Source organism: Platalea leucorodia, assembly GCF_965183815.1.
Source record: "Platalea leucorodia genome assembly, chromosome: 17".
Lineage (NCBI taxonomy): Eukaryota > Metazoa > Chordata > Aves > Pelecaniformes > Threskiornithidae > Platalea > Platalea leucorodia.
In genome coordinates, this window is record NC_138839.1 from 9,613,661 (window position 1) to 9,633,174 (window position 19,514).

Genomic DNA, 19,514 nt, shown 5'->3' on the forward strand with positions numbered 1-19,514 from the left:
ATTTCACCCAGACAACTTCTGTTGGTTTTGAATCATCAGACATAGAGCAGGAAAAAAGACATTCCCACAAGTGGGATAGGGTCTGTTTAAGCCCGAGCTTCTGTGTGCATTTCACTGCCATACTTCACAGAGATGATTATTCACAGCTTAGTCACTGGGCCTATTTACTTTGTAGATAAAGGAATAGCTCAGAGGTGCTTTTTCTCACAGTCTAGGAGCCAGCACACCTCTGAGCACAAAAATTCACATCAGTTCCTGCTAGCTAGCAAAACCAAACCTTGACAAGTTCTTTGTATAGGGATCTGCTCTTAACCAGTGGCTGGGCAGAGGCTGGGACCTCCCTGAAGACCTCTAGGTGCATCTTTTTTCCCTGCCTGTAGCAGGAAAATGTCAGGAAGACCCTTCAAGGCAGAGATCTTGCAGAACAGTACTGGGAAAAAGTCATATGGGAGAGCTTTTCCTTATGCACATGCGGTGAGTTAGCCTTGGCTAACAGCAAAACTCCCACCCAGCTGCCCACTCATTCTCCTCCCTCAGCAGGAGAAGGGGAGAAAATAGAAAAAAAACACGAGCGAGAAAGCTCGTGGGTTGAAATAAAGACAGGGAAGTCACTTACCAATTACTGTTGCAGGCAAACCAGCCACAATTTGGGGAAAATTACTTTAATTTGTTGCCAATTAAAATATAATGTAATTATAAATCTGCATAGTGGGAAACAAAAAAAACAAACATTAAACCAACACCTTTCCTCTCCCCACTTTCCCAGACTCAATTTCACTCCTTCACTCCAGACTCCCCTACCCACCTCCCTGCCCAAAAGTGGTGTGAGGGAGATTGGGGTCAGGGGGTCAAGGTCAGTACAAAGTGGTTTCTCTCTGCCGCTCCATCCTCCTCACCTTTCCTGTGCTCCAGCATGGGATCCCCACAGGCTGCAGTCCTTCGGGAAAAGCTCCTCCCGTGTGGGTCCTTCATGGGCTGCATTTTCTTCAGGAATATCCATTTGCCCTGGAGCTGTTCCCCCATGGGTTGCTGTGTGAATATGTGCTCTGGCATGGTCCCTTCCACAGGCTGCAGGGAGTATCTACTCTGGTATGAGTCTTCCACGGGCTGCAGAGAATATCTGCACCACCATGGAGCACCTCCTCCTCCTCTGACCTTGCTGTTCCTCTTTTGTTTCTCACTTTGTTCCTTCCTCCTCCTGCCATCTGACGTTTTCTGCCCTTTGTTAAATATGTTTTTACAGAGGCATCACCAGCTCAGCTTTGGCCTGTGGTGGGTCTGTTACGGAGATGACTGGAACCAGCACAAGGAAGCCCCTGACTTCTTTCCAGAGGCCACATCTGCAACCCCCCACTACGAAATCCTTTCTGCATTACACCCCGTACAGTATGGCAAGTTATATCCCCCAAATTCAGCTAGGGAAATGGGGAACTCAAGAAGGGAAAGGAACTCAAGAAGGAGAAGATTGAGATTCTGGAAGAACAAAATGCATGGGGTGCCCATGCAGGATGCTGCAGGTGGGAGGGGGTTGTGTGGGGGGGTGATATCTCGTGCTGCTGATTTCCAGTGTCTCTGCATTAGCCCCATTAGTGCCCATGACAAAGATTTTTTCTGGGCAGGGCTGGCCAACTAATTTAGCTGCAGAGAGCCTGCTGGGCGTTCTGGCTCACTGCTCCAGGAGCAGCCTGCCCCATGCAAAGTGCCTGTGATTGTGGCAGTGTGTGGCTGGCTCCAAACGAGCTGGAAATGGAGAGGGATGCAGTCATGCATGCCAGGGCGGTCCGGGACATGCACAGGTCTTTGCATTGATCTGCAGCTGAGGGGGTAGAGAAGCCTAAAAAGCCCTCAGACAGCTGTCTGTTTTGGTAGTTCCCTATCCTGCTGGGCTTCTGGGTGCTTTCAGGTCAAAGCTACTTCATGGGCTGACCTTCACAGCCTGGGGCTGTGTGACTTTGCTGTAACTGGTGTTATGAAACACAAAATCTTTTGTGTGCAGTCATTTATGTGCAGTATATGTTTGATCAGGCAGCAGGGAGGACAACTGCTCATTCCCTTCCTAGTTGTGTCTCTCCAGGTCAGAGAGATGCTCTGAGAGAGCAGCCCAGGAGGGAGAGACTGCCCTGGAAACCCGCTCAGGACAGAGCGGGCATGCTCTCTTCTTACCCCCCTTCTGATGCATTTTGAGGTTTCTCTAAGATAGGACCCTTCTCTCAGCCAGTGAAAGGCCATTCAGTTGCAAGGAGGGACTGAAAAACGTGAAGGTGAAACTTATGAAACACTGCTGAGCCGGGAAACACTGAGACTCCACCATGGTTGTGGGCACGCAGGTCCTTTTTTGGGGGGAAAGCACAGAGCCAATGGCTCTCCAAGAGAAAGTCAGGAAATATGGGGATAAGAAGTGAATTGCTGCAAATCATACTGAGTTGGAGACTGAAAATCTCTATTTTTTTTAATGAACTCTGCAAAAATGGAGTGAAAATGAAGAAGGTATGGGATGACAATGTGTAATATGTAAAGAGCAGGAGTTACCTACATGTGCAATTCTTCTCTTTGGCTTTGAGGGAAGATCACTGCACAGATTGTGAAGGAAAGCCTGGGAAGGTTGGTAGCAGGGACAGAAGGAAATACGAGTTCCCAGAAATGAGGATCAATAAAACAGTGAAGAGCTTGATCTACTCTAGTTAGTAAGGAGGTCACCTGCAGCCCCGTTCACCAAAATTTGGGCACAACTCTGGGACACAGGCACATGGCTGCATAGGCTCCACTTGAGTATTTTGAGCACTGGGCCGGTACTGGAGATACTGAAATGAAGAGATGGTATTGAAGAGAATACCTTACCTGTGAACATCTGAAGAAGACAATAGGATGGCAGGACCCCTGAGGTGCATAATCCCCCTGGATTTGGTGCATAAGTGGGGGCATGACCATGCCCTCCTCTTCGGAGAGCATTTATAGTGTACTTCCCATGGTAATGGCAGTTCATTATTAACATTTCCAGCTCACAGTGTGTTAAGGATACCCTCCTCCCCAGCTCCCCATTTTCCACTCTGCTGCATTGTTTGAGCCATGAAATCACCAGCAATACTCCCTTTTGGCTGCATCCCTGGACAGATGCTGCATTGCTTGAGGAGGGGTGAGGCATGGCCGATTAATCTGTGCTCAGAGAGGCTGACTGTTGGGATTAGTGCTTCAGATGCTCTTAACATCTGCAGCTCCAGGACAGCCCCAAATTCATCAGCACTGGAAGCCGGAGGGTAACAGCAAGCCTGGTAAGAGCTCTTATGGTGGGGGTTGCCTATTGAATTGCTGCTGCCAGGTAGCAAGACAAGAGGGAGATTTTATGGGAGAGGTGGCAGCTGTGCCATTATCTTAGCACTTCCAAATCTGTCATATAGTTTCTTGGCTGTGTCTGTGATTTCCAAGACTAAGGAGGGTGTTGTTGGCTGTGCAGAGGGAGCAAGGCTGAGAAGCCAGGGAGAGGGCTGAAAGGACCCTGCAGAGCAGGCACAATGGAAATGTGTCAGGCCTGAAAATCTCAAAGCTCCAGTTCCTTGTGCTTGGGAGGTGGCATAAAGATCACCATGGGCCCCGGCAAGTCCCAGAGCTTGGGTCCAGCCCTTGCAGTAAACACAAGGTGCTGCCAAACCAGAGGTAGAGAGAGGGAAGGTGTTACTGGGGACTTAACTCCTGTGGTTATTGTGATTTATCTCCCTATCCAAACCCAGTCCTTCCCTGCTGGTCTGCTTATCTGGGCTGGGCTTTGTTACTCTGGGCTTCCCTCCTTGCTCTGACTCCATTTTTTTCCTGCATAAACTTTTTGTTTCTCTTAATCACAGGGGTTTATGGGATGAGAAGAGACTTCTGAACAGCCATGGATGGGTTACAGCTGCGGGTAAGGCTCACCTCGTGCAAATCACAACCTTCCACCACCCTTCAGAGTCCTCAGGAGCAAGAAAATATCAGCTCCATCTATGTCTAGTGAGGCTGTTAGCTAGGAATGACTCCCTTGTCTATCACTGCAGGGGAACTCCAGGAAGCTGTTCAGGATTAAGCCCCACGAGTGCGTGAGCTCCTGGCTTAAGCTCCCCCACCTCCCCTTCCTGCAAACAGCCCAGCCTGCCCCCTCCCAAGCCCACCCAGAGACAGCGGCTGGAGGCATGCAAGGGCTGTCCATCTCATGAGTTAATCGCCTCCTGTTCAGATGTCAGGAGGAGATGAAGCTGCTATAAATAGATTGCGAAGCCCTCATGGTTTCAGCTGTGATTCACACACATGGCAGAGAAGCATTAGGAAGAATTAACATTCAATCGCTCAGGCACTTTCCTGAGAGCAAATGCCATTCTGTCCCTGTCACTTAGTCTCCTTGCCCAGGGGAGGTCAGCAGCACTTTCTGGAGAGTCTGAATGGGTCAAATGGACCGGGAAACCTGGAGCAGTACTGTCGGGGTGCTGAAAACGGCCACTTCAGCTGGAGTGACTGAGCAGCACCTGCCCATGCTAAAGCAGCTGCGTTTAGGAGCATGGCAAGGCAATCTGCTCCTGCCTTAGTGGGGCTGAGATTAGACGGTGTGGTTTTGTTACTGTACACACATGCTGAGATGCCTGAGAACAGCCTCTGGGACTGAGACGGTTTCTGGCAATGGTATGTACAGGGGACTGGGGCTCTTTCTTGCTCTTCCTAACTGGTGTTAAGATATGCCTCTGACTGAGCGGCTCGCAGGACCTGTGGTAGTCTGCCTAGATGAGCACGGTGGGGCAGGACAGCGTACCTGGGTGGTCTATGTGAAATTCCTATTTCTTCCCCCCACATCCTAATTTTTCAAAGCTCAGGGGAAAAAACGTAGCACACAGCTAACCTACCCATGGGAAGCTGTGTGCACTTGTTCCTGCATGTGTTTGCATTCATTTGCATGTGTCTAAGTGCTTGGTAGCCTTCCTCCCCCTGCATTGCTGTGTTTATGCTGTTAGCAGTGACGGTCACCGAGCAATGTACGTGAGATGGAGAAACCAGCTGAAAAGGGGGTGAGACCAGACAGGTCCTGGAGTGGGAAGTGTGAAGAGTCTGTTTGTCGGTATCTATCCATCTGTTTGTCTGACAGTCTCCCAGATACAGGGAAAGTGGTATTTTTCCTGAAAGGTAGCTTAGAGGGTAGAGCATCTCCTCAGGATGATGAATATTCCTCACACTTTTGCATATTTGGTGCCCCATCAATAAAAGAGAGATCCATGTCTCTAGTTGCATAGCATTGCCACGGTTTCCTTGCATAGCCACTAGATTATGGGTCAGAGAATGAAAGAAGCATTCAGGGCACTTGTTATCTACAAGAGGTAAAGGGGAGTTTGGACTAAAGGATGAGAGTTCGGTGTTGGTATCTTTGGGTCCTCGGTTAGTGGTCTAAGGAGTCTGGAGTTCACGAGATGAGACACATACCAGAAAATCTTTTCCTTTCACCCCACTTTTAGGGACCCAGGAATCAGGGTTTCTCAGTGAAGCGAGGAAAGAGGCAGAAAAATGGTGAGAGGAACTGCAGGTTGGTGAGGGAGTCACCTTATTATGATGGGACTAAATCCAAGAAAGTCACCCCATGACTACTCCAGGGCAAAGAGGTCCCTATCCCACTCCTTGCTGCAGGAAAACAGCATCTCATTGCAGCTCTAGGCTACATCCTTCAGCATAAACTGAAGCCTGCCAGCATGGAGGTGATTAAAGAGATCTCAATACACAGGTTTGTCCTTGTGTGGATATGATCTCCTGCCTACTAAGGCACTGTATAAGGTTGGTATATCTAAACCAAGCTAGTTTTGGTGTCAAAATGGCATTCCCCTACTTAGGAACACATGTCACTTAGGCTGATAGCTGGAATATGGACTGCGTGTGTGGTCTGACAGGCTCAGGTCTGAGTGGGTCTGCAGGCACCTGTATGGTCTTAAGCCATCTTTGAAGTCTTAATTATGTTATGGAAGAACCTGAAGTAAGCTGCCTTTGGAAATTTATGTGGGAATGCCTGAACAGGCTAAAGGGCTTCAGAAATAATTGTGACGTGTTTCTGTTATTATACAGAAAGTGGAATTGTAACCTACAGTTTCAGCAGGGGCTAGATTCCCCAGTTGGATCCTTACAGAGCCACAAAACCACGTACAAGTCTGGAAGTGGTTCTTCAGATTCCCTTCTTGTGAGGATAAGGCTCAGATGACTTGCAGAAGCTTTTGCATGAACTATCCTGTATCTCAAAAATGAAAAAAGGGCCATGTGGAAATCTAAAGGGAGTATTTCAGTCTGTCTATCCTACCAGTGAGTCCAGACAACCTGAAACAGCTTTGGAATGTGGACCATATTGGATGCAAATGGCAGGCCATATGTTTTACAACATTAATTGCCAAACTTTCAAAAGCACCCTATTGACCTCCTACAGTCAGTGAAAGAGCGCAGCTCATGCTTAGGCACCTAATCATTTATCATCTGTTCCTTGTTTTTCTTCAACATTTATATGGTAGTATCACCAACCTGGATGGTCTCCAGTGTTGTGAGATCTGCACAAACCCAAAATAATAGCCGGTTTCCCAAAACATGGCATCTATAAATGCCAAGCTTACAGATGGTACATGATATAATGGGAATTACAGGCACAAAATAGAAGGGTAAGGGCAAAACATGGTGAAAAATTCCATCATTCATCTATAAAAGCCGGATCTGCTCAGATGATCTGGCTGGTGGCTGCCACGCACGAATGCTGGACTCTGGAAAAAAGGGGTTGGAAAGATATCCAGGAAGAAGTCGTGACGGTTGAGAAGGGAGGAAATGAGAGTTGTAAACAGAATCCTGCCAGCCTGGGCTGATGAGATTCACCTGCAGGGAGGGGAAAAGGCAAAAGGAGTGGATGGTTTTCTTCTACAAGAACAACAAGGCCAACAAGGTAAGGAGAGTAACATCTTGCAAACCTCCTTGGAAGACAAGAAGTCATCTCTAGTTCCAGTTATGCCACTGTGATTTGGTATGCCCAGCTCTGATGCTGCAATAGTACTGGAATGTACCATGTCCCTGCAGTAGCTTTATTCTCTGATGTAGTGTACCTCTTTCACCTAGCTGGTATGCATGAGAGGTAGTTTTTCTCTCTTTGAGATCATGTCTTTTCTGCTTATAGCAGGCATCCAGCAGCCGGAGCCTCCTCAAGCTCACTGTTATGGAGGTGAAGTGGATTCATGTGTTGGTCATCTTCTTCTTCCTGTTGTCTGTTGCAATGACGGGCTGCTTTCTGTGGCAGTACAGCCTCCCCAAGGTGGAGCCCAGTGAGTAGCCATCTTTAAGCTTGACCATTGTTTGGCACAGTTGGACTCGATGATCTTAAAGGTCTTTTCCAACCTAAATGATTCTATGATTCTATGAAATTTGTGAGACCAATAAATGCCTTTCTCCCCATGTGGACATTTTTCCTCAAAGAGCATTTCCCCAAACAGTACACAAATTTACCTCCTCCTAACTGGTGTAAGGACACAGAGGACATGAACATTGGGTTGATGGAGTACCATGTAATTCTGCAGATGTCCAGAGAAGTTCCATTACTCCTGACGCTAACCTAGGTTAATTGATATACCAAAGAGACAATTTATTATACATTATCTATCTTTTTATTTAGCATCCTGTTGTAAAAGTCACTCCAGTTTAGAATGGATTTTGTTTTACACCTTACCATGTGCTTCAGCTTATGGGTTTGCTTCCTTTCCTATTCCCCTAATTTTAGATCTTTGAACTGGCTCGAGCCCCTGGTTCACACTACAATTCCCTTATGTTGACTGTAGAAAACTCAACAAATAGACCCAAGGCACTGTATGTGCAAGGATGAAATATGTACAGTGTAACTGATCAGAGTTTTAAGTAGCCCAAAGGTGGCATAAAATCCACGGTGAAGATGCCAGAGGTCCTTCATAGACGAATGTCTGAAAAGGTTTCAGACTCTACGTTTTTATCACAGACTATCAGAGGCTGCCTGTAGGCTCCTGTGTATCCATCCCCATTCATCTGTAAGTTTTCATAGTGCCAGTTATCTTCTCATCTGTATTTCTAATGCTTCATGCTCAGTTGTTAAGTGAAAAGATAAATAAGCATTTTGTTTACAACTTACAGAGCAGAGGAGCTGTGTTTATGAACACCTTGGGATCAAGTGGGAAAATAGTGCCTCCAAGTAAGAAAGTTCCCATCTCTCACTGAGTTTAAAGATCTTTGCTTGCCACAAAAAATTAAGATATGTCTCTGGCATATGCAGGGTACAGCTAATTCAGAAGACAGCTAATATCCTAGGTATGCAGCCTATCAACTGTTGTTACAGTGTTAGATTTCTGGTGGCACTCACAATTCACTTCTACATCCATTTTCTGAGGTTACGATATGCATGGGACAGCTCTGTCCTCCTGAACCCAAACTCAGACTTTCCCTTAGACACGGGGTGGGGCACTTTCATGGGACTAAACCCACTGTCAGGTACCCTGCTGAGTCTTCTGTAGTCCCAGTTCCTTACTCTGCCAGGTTGCGGAGTCAGTTGAAGCCTATTGCAGGTCCTGTCCATCCTGTGTGCTATACTGTGTTGGAATAAGGAATAACAGAGCACAGTGTCTTCTTCAAGTCCTGTTTTATGTGAGACAGAAACAACTCAAGATTGTCTCTGCCGATGCAGAAGTGTCCTTCAGCTTGTGTCCACACAAGCAAGAAAGCTAGTGCTGACTGCTGGTTAAAGCTTGTTAGTGTGTCTATTCAAGTCACATATGCTATCTTGGAAATGTTTTCCAGGGCCATCTGTGATGGAAGTGAGATCAGAAGCTGTGCAGATGTGCCCCCGCTATCCTGAACCAGTACCGCTGGACCACCCAATACCCATTCTGAAGGACGCATTGGAGAAGGTCTGTGAGGAGAAGGGAACAGAGGGAGACAGAGCTCATGACTGTGTTTCCAAAGGTGTAAAGGGGAGAATATGTATTTTGCCCCTAAACATCTATGGGGAAGGAGGTGGGAAATTGAGGAGGTGGAGAACATGTGAGTCTAGAAATGGGTATATAAAACTCCTTCACTAAACATACAGAACAGGTCAATAAGCAGTTATCTTATCCAAAGGGTAAGCTATGATGAAGAAACATTATTACTTGTCCATCAGAAGGTCTGGTGAGCATACATCAGCACAAAATGATGGCTCTTGGCATCTTGTCTACTGTTAGGCAGCCCTCATGTCCTGGAAAGTAGATGACTCATGTAACTAGTTCCTATTCATCAGTGACTGCCAATTCCCTGTTTTATTGCTTTGCTGCCTTTCCCCATGCCACCATTTAAAAATTAAAAAGCTGCTTGTAGGTAACTTCAAGGAAAGGAATGGAGGGGAAGGGGAAGAGGAAGAGGAAGGGGACCTGAATCTGAATGAAAGAGAGACCTGCTTTTCCCCAGGATGATTTCAGGTCTCTGAAATCTTAGCACTGTCTGAAATTCTGGTAGGCTCTATTTGCAATATGGAAATACTGCAGCATTGCCTTGACTGTGTGGACCTTAAGGACAGCCATGCTCTGACAGGACACTCCTGATTTTGTAGATCCCTCTCATTTGTCTTTTTCTCATGAATAGCTTAATTAGTCATAATAGAAGCTGTCCCACAGCTCTAATCATCCTTTTTACCCTTCTTTGAATCTTTTGCAGCTCTAGCATACTATTGTGGAGATGCGGAAAGTCAGTACCGCATACAGTATTCAAGGTGCAAGTGGGTCAGGGATTTATACAGTGATAGAATGGTATTTTCTGTTTTATTTTATGTTACTTCTCTAATAATCGCTCATATTTGATTTACCTTTTTTGCTGCCATAAGGCACTGAGCAAATGTTTACATAGGAGCATCCATCATAGCCCTAAGGTCTTGTTCCTGAGTGATAATGACCAGCTCCCTGCCCACCTGTGTGTATGTGGTGTGAAGTTAGGGTTGTTTTCCTGCATGCACACCACTTTATCTACACTGACTTTCAATTGCTATCACTTCACATTCACTTTTATGAAGTCTCTGCTGCTGTCTCTGGGGTTACTGTAGAGAGGTAGCTTATTGTTCAGTTAGGATTAGTCAGAGAGGTGAGGGAATGTGCAGAACATTGAGTGTCCATCAGAGAGTCATCTAACCTCCCTTCTTTGTGCTCCTCAGAAATGAAGTATCCAAACACTTCTCTGAAGTAGGCTGGTGAAATGATTCCTATTTTGCAGATGGCATAAGGCACAGAGAACCTGAACACTAGGTGCATAGGAAGACATAGGTATTTGAAGGGAGCTTAGGCACCAGCACCTCAAAAGCATATCTTCAGATGCCCTTGGGTTCTGTCTAAGTCTGTGGACACTCAAACCCACACTAAAGATCTTGCACTACCTGAGACAAACTACCATCGTGTGCCAGGCCAGGAACCGTGGACTCTGGACATTACCAGATGCGATGATTATATTGCATACAGGGGAGGACTTTTTCCTAGCCCACGGCAGCTTGAAATAGGAGAGTAACATTCACTCACGAATGAGGCTTAAGGAAACGTTTCTCTTCTAAGGGTAAATACTTTTGCTTTTCAGAAAGGCCTACATTTTCCTCGGAAGAGTCTTGCTAGTGGCGAAATCCAAATGCTGAGTATTGGATTCAATGACACTCGAGTCTAGAAGAGCATCACATATTTCTGTCAACTTTCTGCAGGTCCAGGCAGGTCAGACTCCCTCTGAGAATACTCTAAGGAGGACCATGCTTGCTGACATGAGACCAGTCTGTTCTCTGGAGGTGCTGATGTACCTAAGCATGCTAGAATGGCCACTGGCACGTGGGGAGGGGAGGGCAAAGAACTGCTACAGAAGGACTTCTCACAAGTTGGATGTTTCCACTGCTGGCTGTCAGCGCACCTCACCAGTCCATCCAGTGAAGAGGTTTGGAGGACGTGACTTGGCTTGGCCTTTCTTGTCTCAGATGCTGGGCTTGGAAGGCCATTTCTTATGTCTTAACCTTTCTGTGCAAAAGACAACTTATGCATGATGATGACATAGCTTTGAAAAAGTCATAAAAGAGCAAGACCAATGCATTCTGCTTGCAGGAGGTGGGTGGAGTACAGCTGGCTGATTAGGTCTACACAACCTGGCACAACAGGCAGCAAAGAGCAATCACAGCTCTCTAGTTTCTCAGTGCTGTTTCTCAGATTGCAGTTTAAACAGGAGTCTAAGCTCCAGCATGTTTCATGGAATGAAAAGTCTCATGGGATATTTGAAAAGTCTGGATCTTTTTCTCATACATCTTTGAACGTAAAATTCTAGTGCAAAGAACAGATATGCACAGTACAATTTAAAAAGGAAGAAATCACAATTATTAGGTTTTAGCATTTGTTTTTAATCATATAAGCATCATAGGTATTACAAAGATGAGCACCACATTCTTCTACATGGTGGACATGTAGACTGAAAGAAAGATACTGGATAATTCAGCATAAGCAATTCAATGGAACAGTACAGTTAAAATATTTTCCTTTGCCAAAACACATTTGAAAAAAATCACTCTTGAGTGCTTGGAAGTAAGGAGGGCTGATGGTCTGGGTCTTCTACTGTCTGTTACGGACTAGATGCATTATAAGACTCCATTTGGAAATTCATAATTTCCCATCATTCTCCAGGTAGATATGATGCTGCGGCAAAAGATTCGTAGCTCTGGTCTCCCTGCCATGTCTGCCATTGTTATCTACAACGACACTGTGCTCTGGACAGGCAACTTTGGGAAGAAGAATGGTTCAGACCCGTCTTCAGTGGTGCCCAATGAGTACACTATTTACAGGTGAGACGGCTGTATCGCTGGTATGAGAGCTAGAAAAAGAGCAGTTGCACATATGGAGATCTGATATCTGGGAATAGAGCCACTGTCACAAACCACATCTTCTACTGGCTCAGGTCCACTGCAGAAACCTCTTCTGGGTTACACTGAAACTTTGTGAGACAATGCTTCAGCTAGTCCCTAAAGTATCATATGCTTGTGGATTACTGAGTTGTTTACTTTGGATTTTATTTTTTTTAATTTTTAATTTGATCTGACCATATTTTAAATTGGAATAGCAGTGACCATCCTGAATAACCTGAAAACTCCTTACATAGGAATGTCTCCATGCTTCGAGGAGGCCTAGGGCACAAATCTGGAGACTGAGAGCTAGAACAGATTTTATGAACAGCGAGGAGGCAGTGCCATAGGATAAAAAAAAGTTCAGTCTAGCAAAAAATGGGGTTTGGAAAGAGTATCTGCTGAACACATAAAGTAGACCTGTATGCATATTCATTCTTGCAGTAAAGTCAAAGCCATATTGGCCATTATTTTTTAGATTAAGATAGAATCAAGCTCTTAGCGTGTGTTAAAAAAAAAAAAGAAGTACAAAGGAAGTATTTGCTTCCTTCTATTTTCAGTGATTTGTAACTGTGCTATATATGAAACTTATGGGCTGCACTCAAATGCTGCCCTCAGAATAAACAATTTTGGAAAGTTTCAGCAGCTGAGATTACCTGTTTTTTCCCCCTCTGCATCATGGTAAAATGACGTTCTGATATTTCCTCATGGTTTAAGTTGGAAAGGTCATTCAGTTCCAACCCCCCCGCTATTGGCAAAGAGAGTAGAACCCGTCCCTGGGTGGGCTTGAACCACCAACCTTTCGGTTAACAGCCGAACGCGCTAACCCATTGCGCCACAGAGACTCTCCTGGCAAATTTTTTGCCACTTGGAATAGTTTATAGTGGCAACCACAATGGTATCTGATTGACTTCAAACCTCTGACTTTCATTCTTGATTAATGAAAACATTCTTGGCAAATGTTTTTGCTCTAGGCTGTCTTGTGCCGGTCCAAGAATTTCACCTCTAGTGGTACGATACAAATGCCCCTGGCTGTCCCTCTTAATCATGGCCCTGTTTCCAAAACCCAGCAAAATAGAACTGGAGTCCTATTCCAAAAGACATTTTGTAAATTTGACTCTGTTCTGAAGCCACCCAAATATCAACTCTGAATATGAAATGTAAAACTTTATGGCATTTTAACCTTAACATTCCAGTAAACTACTTGCAACTTGTTATGGTATTTACTAAGCAATAATTTACGAAACATGTCATCTTATGAATACTAAGTTAACAGAAAAAGTTCTGTAGCCCCCTGCACTATTGGGGAGATATTACTGAAGGTTATGTTGCAGTCCATAAAGGCCCGAGTTAAGGAAATTAATTCAAGCTTCTTACCTGCACTTTAGCCATTCCTTCTGAACTACCAAAGGTGTTGCATGTAAAGCTACAGACAGTGGGTCAGTTGGGTGATCTCATGTACTGACCATCTTTCCTCTTGATTCATGGGTTTCTTAATGCTTAATTTCTATAAATGTTTGTTCCTTAACAGAATTGCCAGTGTCTCCAAGATCTTTCCCACCATTATGTTGTACAAGATGTGGGAGGAAGGAAAAGTCATGTCTCTTGATGACCCATTGGAACGTTATGCCCAGAACTTTGTTATTAAGAACCCTCTGGGAAGGCTCAAGGAATCAGAACAGAGATACACAGCAGATGGGCTGATTTTTTTTGAAAAAGGCTCAATGCCACTTAAGCCATCACCTGTCACCTTGCGCAGAATGGCCAGCCAGCTCTCAGGTGAGACAACACTGCTACCTGCTTGCCCTCTGCCCACCACTGTGCCACTTGAAAGAGACCACAAAGAGAACATACCATATGCCAAGGATAAAAAAAGGTTGCTGTTGAGGCCATTTCCCAGTACAGACCCTGCACCTTTGTACTTCCCAGAGGTCAGGCAGAACCCTTGGAAGGAAGTTGTCAGCAGCTTCATGAAGTGCTAAAAGGAAACTCTTGTCCAGGCCACCTGCTAGGAAAGGGGCCAAGCTGCACTGTGGGCTGGGGAATTGTTTTTCCCATGCAAGGTGAATATGTATTTCTTTCAACACAGTAGCATGACCTGAAATCAGGCTCCAATTGCATAACAGTTGTTTGTACTCCAGCCCAGAGTGCTCTCATTTTTCTGAGATGTAGCGTTGAGGGTCGAAGTGGCACCAAACCTCTTTGCTTTGAGCAGATAGACCTTGATCACTGAGCTAAATTTAGCTGTCAGTGTGGTTCCTGATCTGGGATTCCTGAGCTATTAATAGCTTTGTACTTGCTGGCAGAAGACTATTAATCTGCTGCTACCTTCATAATTGGGTAACTCTTACATTAAAGTAGAAAGAGCTCACAGGACTCAGGAGAACTTTAACCTTTCTCAGAAATAAAGCTGCTAATACTTGACTCAGGGATTCCAGAATTTAATGCCAAAGAGCATGTGCTGATATCTCATGTGGCGTTTTGATTAAACTCTGTAGCATCTGCATTATTCCACTTTGGAATAAATGCCCTGAAATTAGGACCTAAGATCAAAATAGCATGTAGGCAAATTGCAGTACCTCAGGATAGGCTATAGCATCACCTGAAGCAAGCCAATATCAAAATAAGCATTCTCCAAAAAAGAATGATGTGACTGAAATCTGGAAACAAACAGACAAACAGCCCAAAGTGGCCAGTGGCAGGAGGAGGCAGAAAGAAATGTGTGTGCGCAAACCTGCCCAGCCCCTCTCCCTGCAGACAAGGTCTTGCTCTACCGAGCCTGATGATGTCCTCAGGGGCATCAACTCTGCCTGGTCCCCTCTGATTCTCAGGAGGACCTGAAGCTGGTCTGCTGCTCCTTGCAGGAGCAGCGTGGGCTGGTGCTGCAGCTCCCAGCCCTGCTGCAGTTCTCTGTCACCTGGTGAGGTGTGAGGTATGCCCTAGAAATACTTGCAGGAAGCATATGTACCTGGTCATAGCATAATTGCTTGTGATGTGCAGCCATTCCATTGCTTCTATCGCTGTGCTGGATTTGTGCCCCTGCTTAGCTGCTTTTACGTTCCTGTATCTTTTCTTTTTTTTAGAATGTGGCCCAAATTTCCCAGACCACACCAGCAGGACACACCAACCAGTTTGGTCCCTGACAATTTAGTAGAAGGAGAAGCACAGTTTCAAAATCCTGCCTGAAAAATTAAATGAATGTTGAGGTCACATGTTACATTTCCTTTCTGTCAAAAACCAAAAAGGAATAGGTTCTGCTTAGCTTCAAGATCAAAGCCACTGCATGACATATTGTAAAGTGTTTTTCATCTAAATTCTTCCAGTGGAAACTGATCTATAATATATCCTCATTATCTGGGCTTTTCTACCTTGCATATTACAAAAGTAACTCCAAAGATTTTTCTTCTCAACACTTGATGGGTACATTGCTAGAGGGAAGTTTCAGCTTGTTAAGACTATGATTTTCAAATATATATGAATGACAGTATGAGATGCTATTGTAAATTATTAACAGCATGCTTGTCACATCAATTAGCAGCCCATGAGATATAAATCAATGACTGTGGATTTTCTGTTATGTTCACACATTCTCTGGTTTATCATTGCTAGTGAACCTCAAGAGAGACACTGCACTGCTGGCATGGTGCTGGTGAGCTGTCCCAGTGGTGCAACATTTTTTTGTTGCCATTGTGGCAAGTAGGAAATGAAGGAGCCCATTGTCTACTGGAAGATGCTCAGTGCTTCTCTTGTCTGGTCATTAAGCTGCACAAATAACCACACACCACAAGCAGAAAAAATACTCTTGTTCCAGTTCAAATCCCAAGGTCAGGGCAATTCAGAAAAACATGTGTTGCTGCTACAAAAGAATAGGGCCTCATTCAGCTTTGCCATGATTAAGCACATGCTCACTGAGCAGATGATTGCAAGTCATTTTTCTGTCATGTCCCCTTCCTGATTTTCTCCTAACCTCTAAATCAAAGTCAGCTGTAAACTGCAATGAGGATTTCATTCCAGATGTAATCCAAGTTCTGGACTTGGTGAGCCATAAATCCTGTGCAAAGGAGCTGTGGCATTTTAAAAAGTCCTGGCCAAAAGTTTTTAGGGAATCCATGTTCAGTGTCGTGGAATTAGAAGTGAAAAGAACTTCAGATTTCTACCTTCAAAAACCCTGAATAAACGTTGCTAAATCTGAAAAAAAAAAAAGCTAGAAATACTTTAGGCCAAGCCTGGAATGGTTCAGAGAAGTTCAAGCCGTCTGTAGCAAGGCATAAAGAACAAAAACCTGTTTAAAGGGGCTGTTGCACACCTTTGGAGTCAATGGAATACAGTCACATGGAAATACGGACAGGGGTTTCCCCATCACCCAATATGCCCTTCTCTTCCAAAATGCACTTGGGGATACAGGGGTTTTTTAATCATTCAGCAAGGTATTTTTACTGAAATGTAGCAACCCAGAGTTTGTGCTGGGGTAGGACTTACATTACCCAGATTCAGTGGTCCATGACTTGAATAGTGTCCTGCAGTCCAGTATGAACAGGTCCTTGCAGCATATTTGCAATGTGTATAAAGCACATGTGTGCATCATTGTTGTTTCCATCTTGCCATTGAATCTTGCCTTTTGCTCACTCTTCACCAGACTCAAAGTTTCCTGGACACTGATTTGTCTGAAATTGTTAACTTCCCTTTTCCATGGCACAGGTCTGCCCAGGAGGCTGCGATCTACCAGCCTGCTGTGGAAGGGCAATACGCAAGATGCTCTAGCTCTCCTGAAAGACGATGTCTTGGTTGCTGATCCAGGAACCAGGTCAGATATGTTCACTTATGAGCTTTTGGTCTGGTTTTTTTACCCACTGATATTAGCCCCCCCTGCAGTCTCCATGGCCAATGGCTAAAAGAGCCATTCCTAACGGGAGCTTCAGCCATCTACCCATACACCTGTCTTAGGCTGGAAAGAGTGACTGCTGGAGGTGCCGGTGGTTTTTTTTAAAGTGTATAGAGCCTGAGTGAGAAGCCTAGATGAGGCAAATTAAACTGCTATAGTTAGGTCCAACGAGCCTTAAACTGTGAAAGATGCAGATTTTCAAAAGTGGAAAGGCATGTTAATTTAATCGGTTTAAATCATCATAGATTTTGCTTAAAATCATGCTATGTCTGTAGTGATTTTCATGTCTTTAAATTATCTGTAAGTTCTATTAATGTTTGTTACAATTTATATAGCCTGTTAAAAGTCTGTTACCTGAGTTGCAAACACTCAAAAATATGAACAGGATCCAGTGGTGAGAGAAAACTTTCTAAGTCTGCAAAATTTTTATGCTCACCATTAAGATACATAAGGACATTCACTCATAGTCTCTCAACCCCTTATTACTTGACATACTGATAATTTAAACTCTGTCTCCTTGTTCCTGGATACACTTCACAGCTAACAGATCATTCTTCCTAAAGGAAATTCCCATTCATTGATATAGAAATTCTAATCTACTTTTCTGGGTATGTTGAAATTCAGCTCCATTTCAGATATAAAATTTTAGATCCAGAATGTATTTATTCTTGGGGTAGAAATACATATGTTCATCGTGCTTTTATTCAGCTAGGTGCGCTGGAAACGTTTGAAATGGTACCAAATTTATGATCTAAATAGGCCTCAGTGAGATGTGTGTCTTCATACAATTAAAATTAAAAAAACAAACAAGGTTGAAAACACCATGAATTTTGAAAATGTGTTTGAAAAAAAGTTGCCCGATCATGTCTTCATGTCATTAAACTTCATTCGAGTATAAAGACTTAAATCACTTTATGGATATTAAAGACTGAAGCACTCAGGTGTCTTTAATGACTCAACATTGCTGGATGCTGCTTTGCAGACTTTTAAGTGCTTTTTAAGTGCTTTTACCATCTTAAGGTAGCTTAGGTGCTTAACTGATTATATCATGTTAAGTCTCTGAAGAGGCTTACCTGGGATTTTGAGACCTTTAAGGTAAACACCTGTAACTCTCAACTCTGCTCTTAAAAAGAATGGATATATTCTTTAGTGAACAATTCTAAACAATAAGTCAGGATATGCAAATATATAGGTTTTTGCATAAAGTTTATTTTTAGTTTTCCATCTCCAGCTCTCTTTCAGTACATAGTGGTTAAACAGCTCTGCTGATGTTCCCATAAGAAATTTATCTTTCTTGACTTAACAACAAATCAAAGCAACAACATTCAGTTTTTCTCTGTCCCTTCTTCATCTCTCCTCTCTCTTTAGCATGTCATCTGATAAAATGAGAATTTTTCTCCAGAGAAGAGAGACCTAGCCACTGGTTTTGCATAGTCTTACCACACTGTATCACTGAGGTAAGGCTGCTCCAGATATATTCCTCTTCCTTTTCAGATGCCACTACAGCAATTTGGCCTTCTCACTGATGGCACACGTGCTAGCTGACCATGCAGCTGAGGGGCAATACCAGCGCTGGATCTCGGAGAACATCCTAGACCGCTTGGGCATGGAGGACACTGGCTTCGACATCACACCACCGATCCGCTCCCAGATGGCTGTGGGTTTCTACAGCAGCCGGCAGCCGGCCCCTCTCTATGACCTCGGCTGGTACAGGCCTTCTGGCCAGATGTACTCCACAGCTGCCGACCTTGCCAAGCTGGCAATGGTCTTCTTAGGCACCTACCACCGTCGTCTCCTAGAGCCTGACACCGTGAAGACGATGCTGACCCCTCTGTTTAAGTGCTCCACTGAATATTTTGCTAACAAGACCGGCACGCCCTGGGAGATTAATGAGCAATTGGGATATGATGTCATTAGGAAGGACGGAGACCTGGACGGTTATTCAGCTACCTTCTCCCTTATTCCCAAGCTCCGCCTGAGCTTCATTGTGCTGATGGCAGGGCCCAGGCCTCAGGGTAGAGATATTGTAACTCAGACATATGAGTATCTTATTCCTGCCATGGAGACAGCGTTCAGAGAGGCAGAGAAAAGCTTGATTCCTCCTCCAAGTCCAGGCCCTTATGTTGGCTACTATACCTATTCCAACCTGACTTTCTACGAGATCAGAGTTGGACCTGGTGGGGTGCTGGTCATGCAGCAGTTTGGGCCTCATGTGGAAGAGCTGATTCCTGAAAAGTACCGGACAATCAAGCTCCACCACCTGGAAGATCGTGTTTTCCAGGTTGTTTTTGACAAGGAGTTCCCATGTGTTCTGCACCTGGGCTCTGCCTCCATCTCACTGGAGACCCAAAATGGGCAGCTCTTTAACTTTTATCCATTCGATCGCAAGGGTTTGTCTCCTGGCTTTGATGCACCAGGGCTGAACACATACAATGTGGTCCGTGTACTTCGTAAACCTGTATTCTATAGCTAAATGTCCCCTCTACTTTTCTGACTAATTCTGGGAGGTGGCTCCAGATCTGTGTCTTACCAGACTCTCCTGTCTGTGTGGCTTTATGGATGCCATTTAAAAGGGAAAGATAGTGGCAAAACACTCTTTTGCCCAAAAAATATGTCGTGTCCCACTTCTAAAATGACTTTAATGGCTTGTGATTCCTGGCAGTGCACAACAGGCCAGTTAGCAACTGGGGATGCCTGCAGAAAAAAGAGGTGCTGGATGGATGGTGTTTGGATGCCATAACAAAAAGCCGAGCACTTAAGTCTCCA

The 19,514-nt window shown here is 44.6% G+C and overlaps 1 protein-coding gene across 1 annotated transcript; it reads left to right on the forward strand.

Moving 5' to 3' along the window:
• Positions 1-3,847: 3,847 nt before the first annotated feature.
• Positions 3,848-19,221, forward strand: LACTBL1 (lactamase beta like 1; the record flags this gene model as incomplete). Its single annotated transcript, XM_082328882.1, is given in 8 exon segments — positions 3,848-3,862; positions 3,866-3,892; positions 7,142-7,286; positions 8,782-8,895; positions 11,656-11,809; positions 13,398-13,645; positions 16,565-16,670; positions 18,243-19,221. Coding segments are annotated over 8 exon segments (1,788 nt in total).
• Positions 19,222-19,514: the final 293 nt, after the last annotated feature.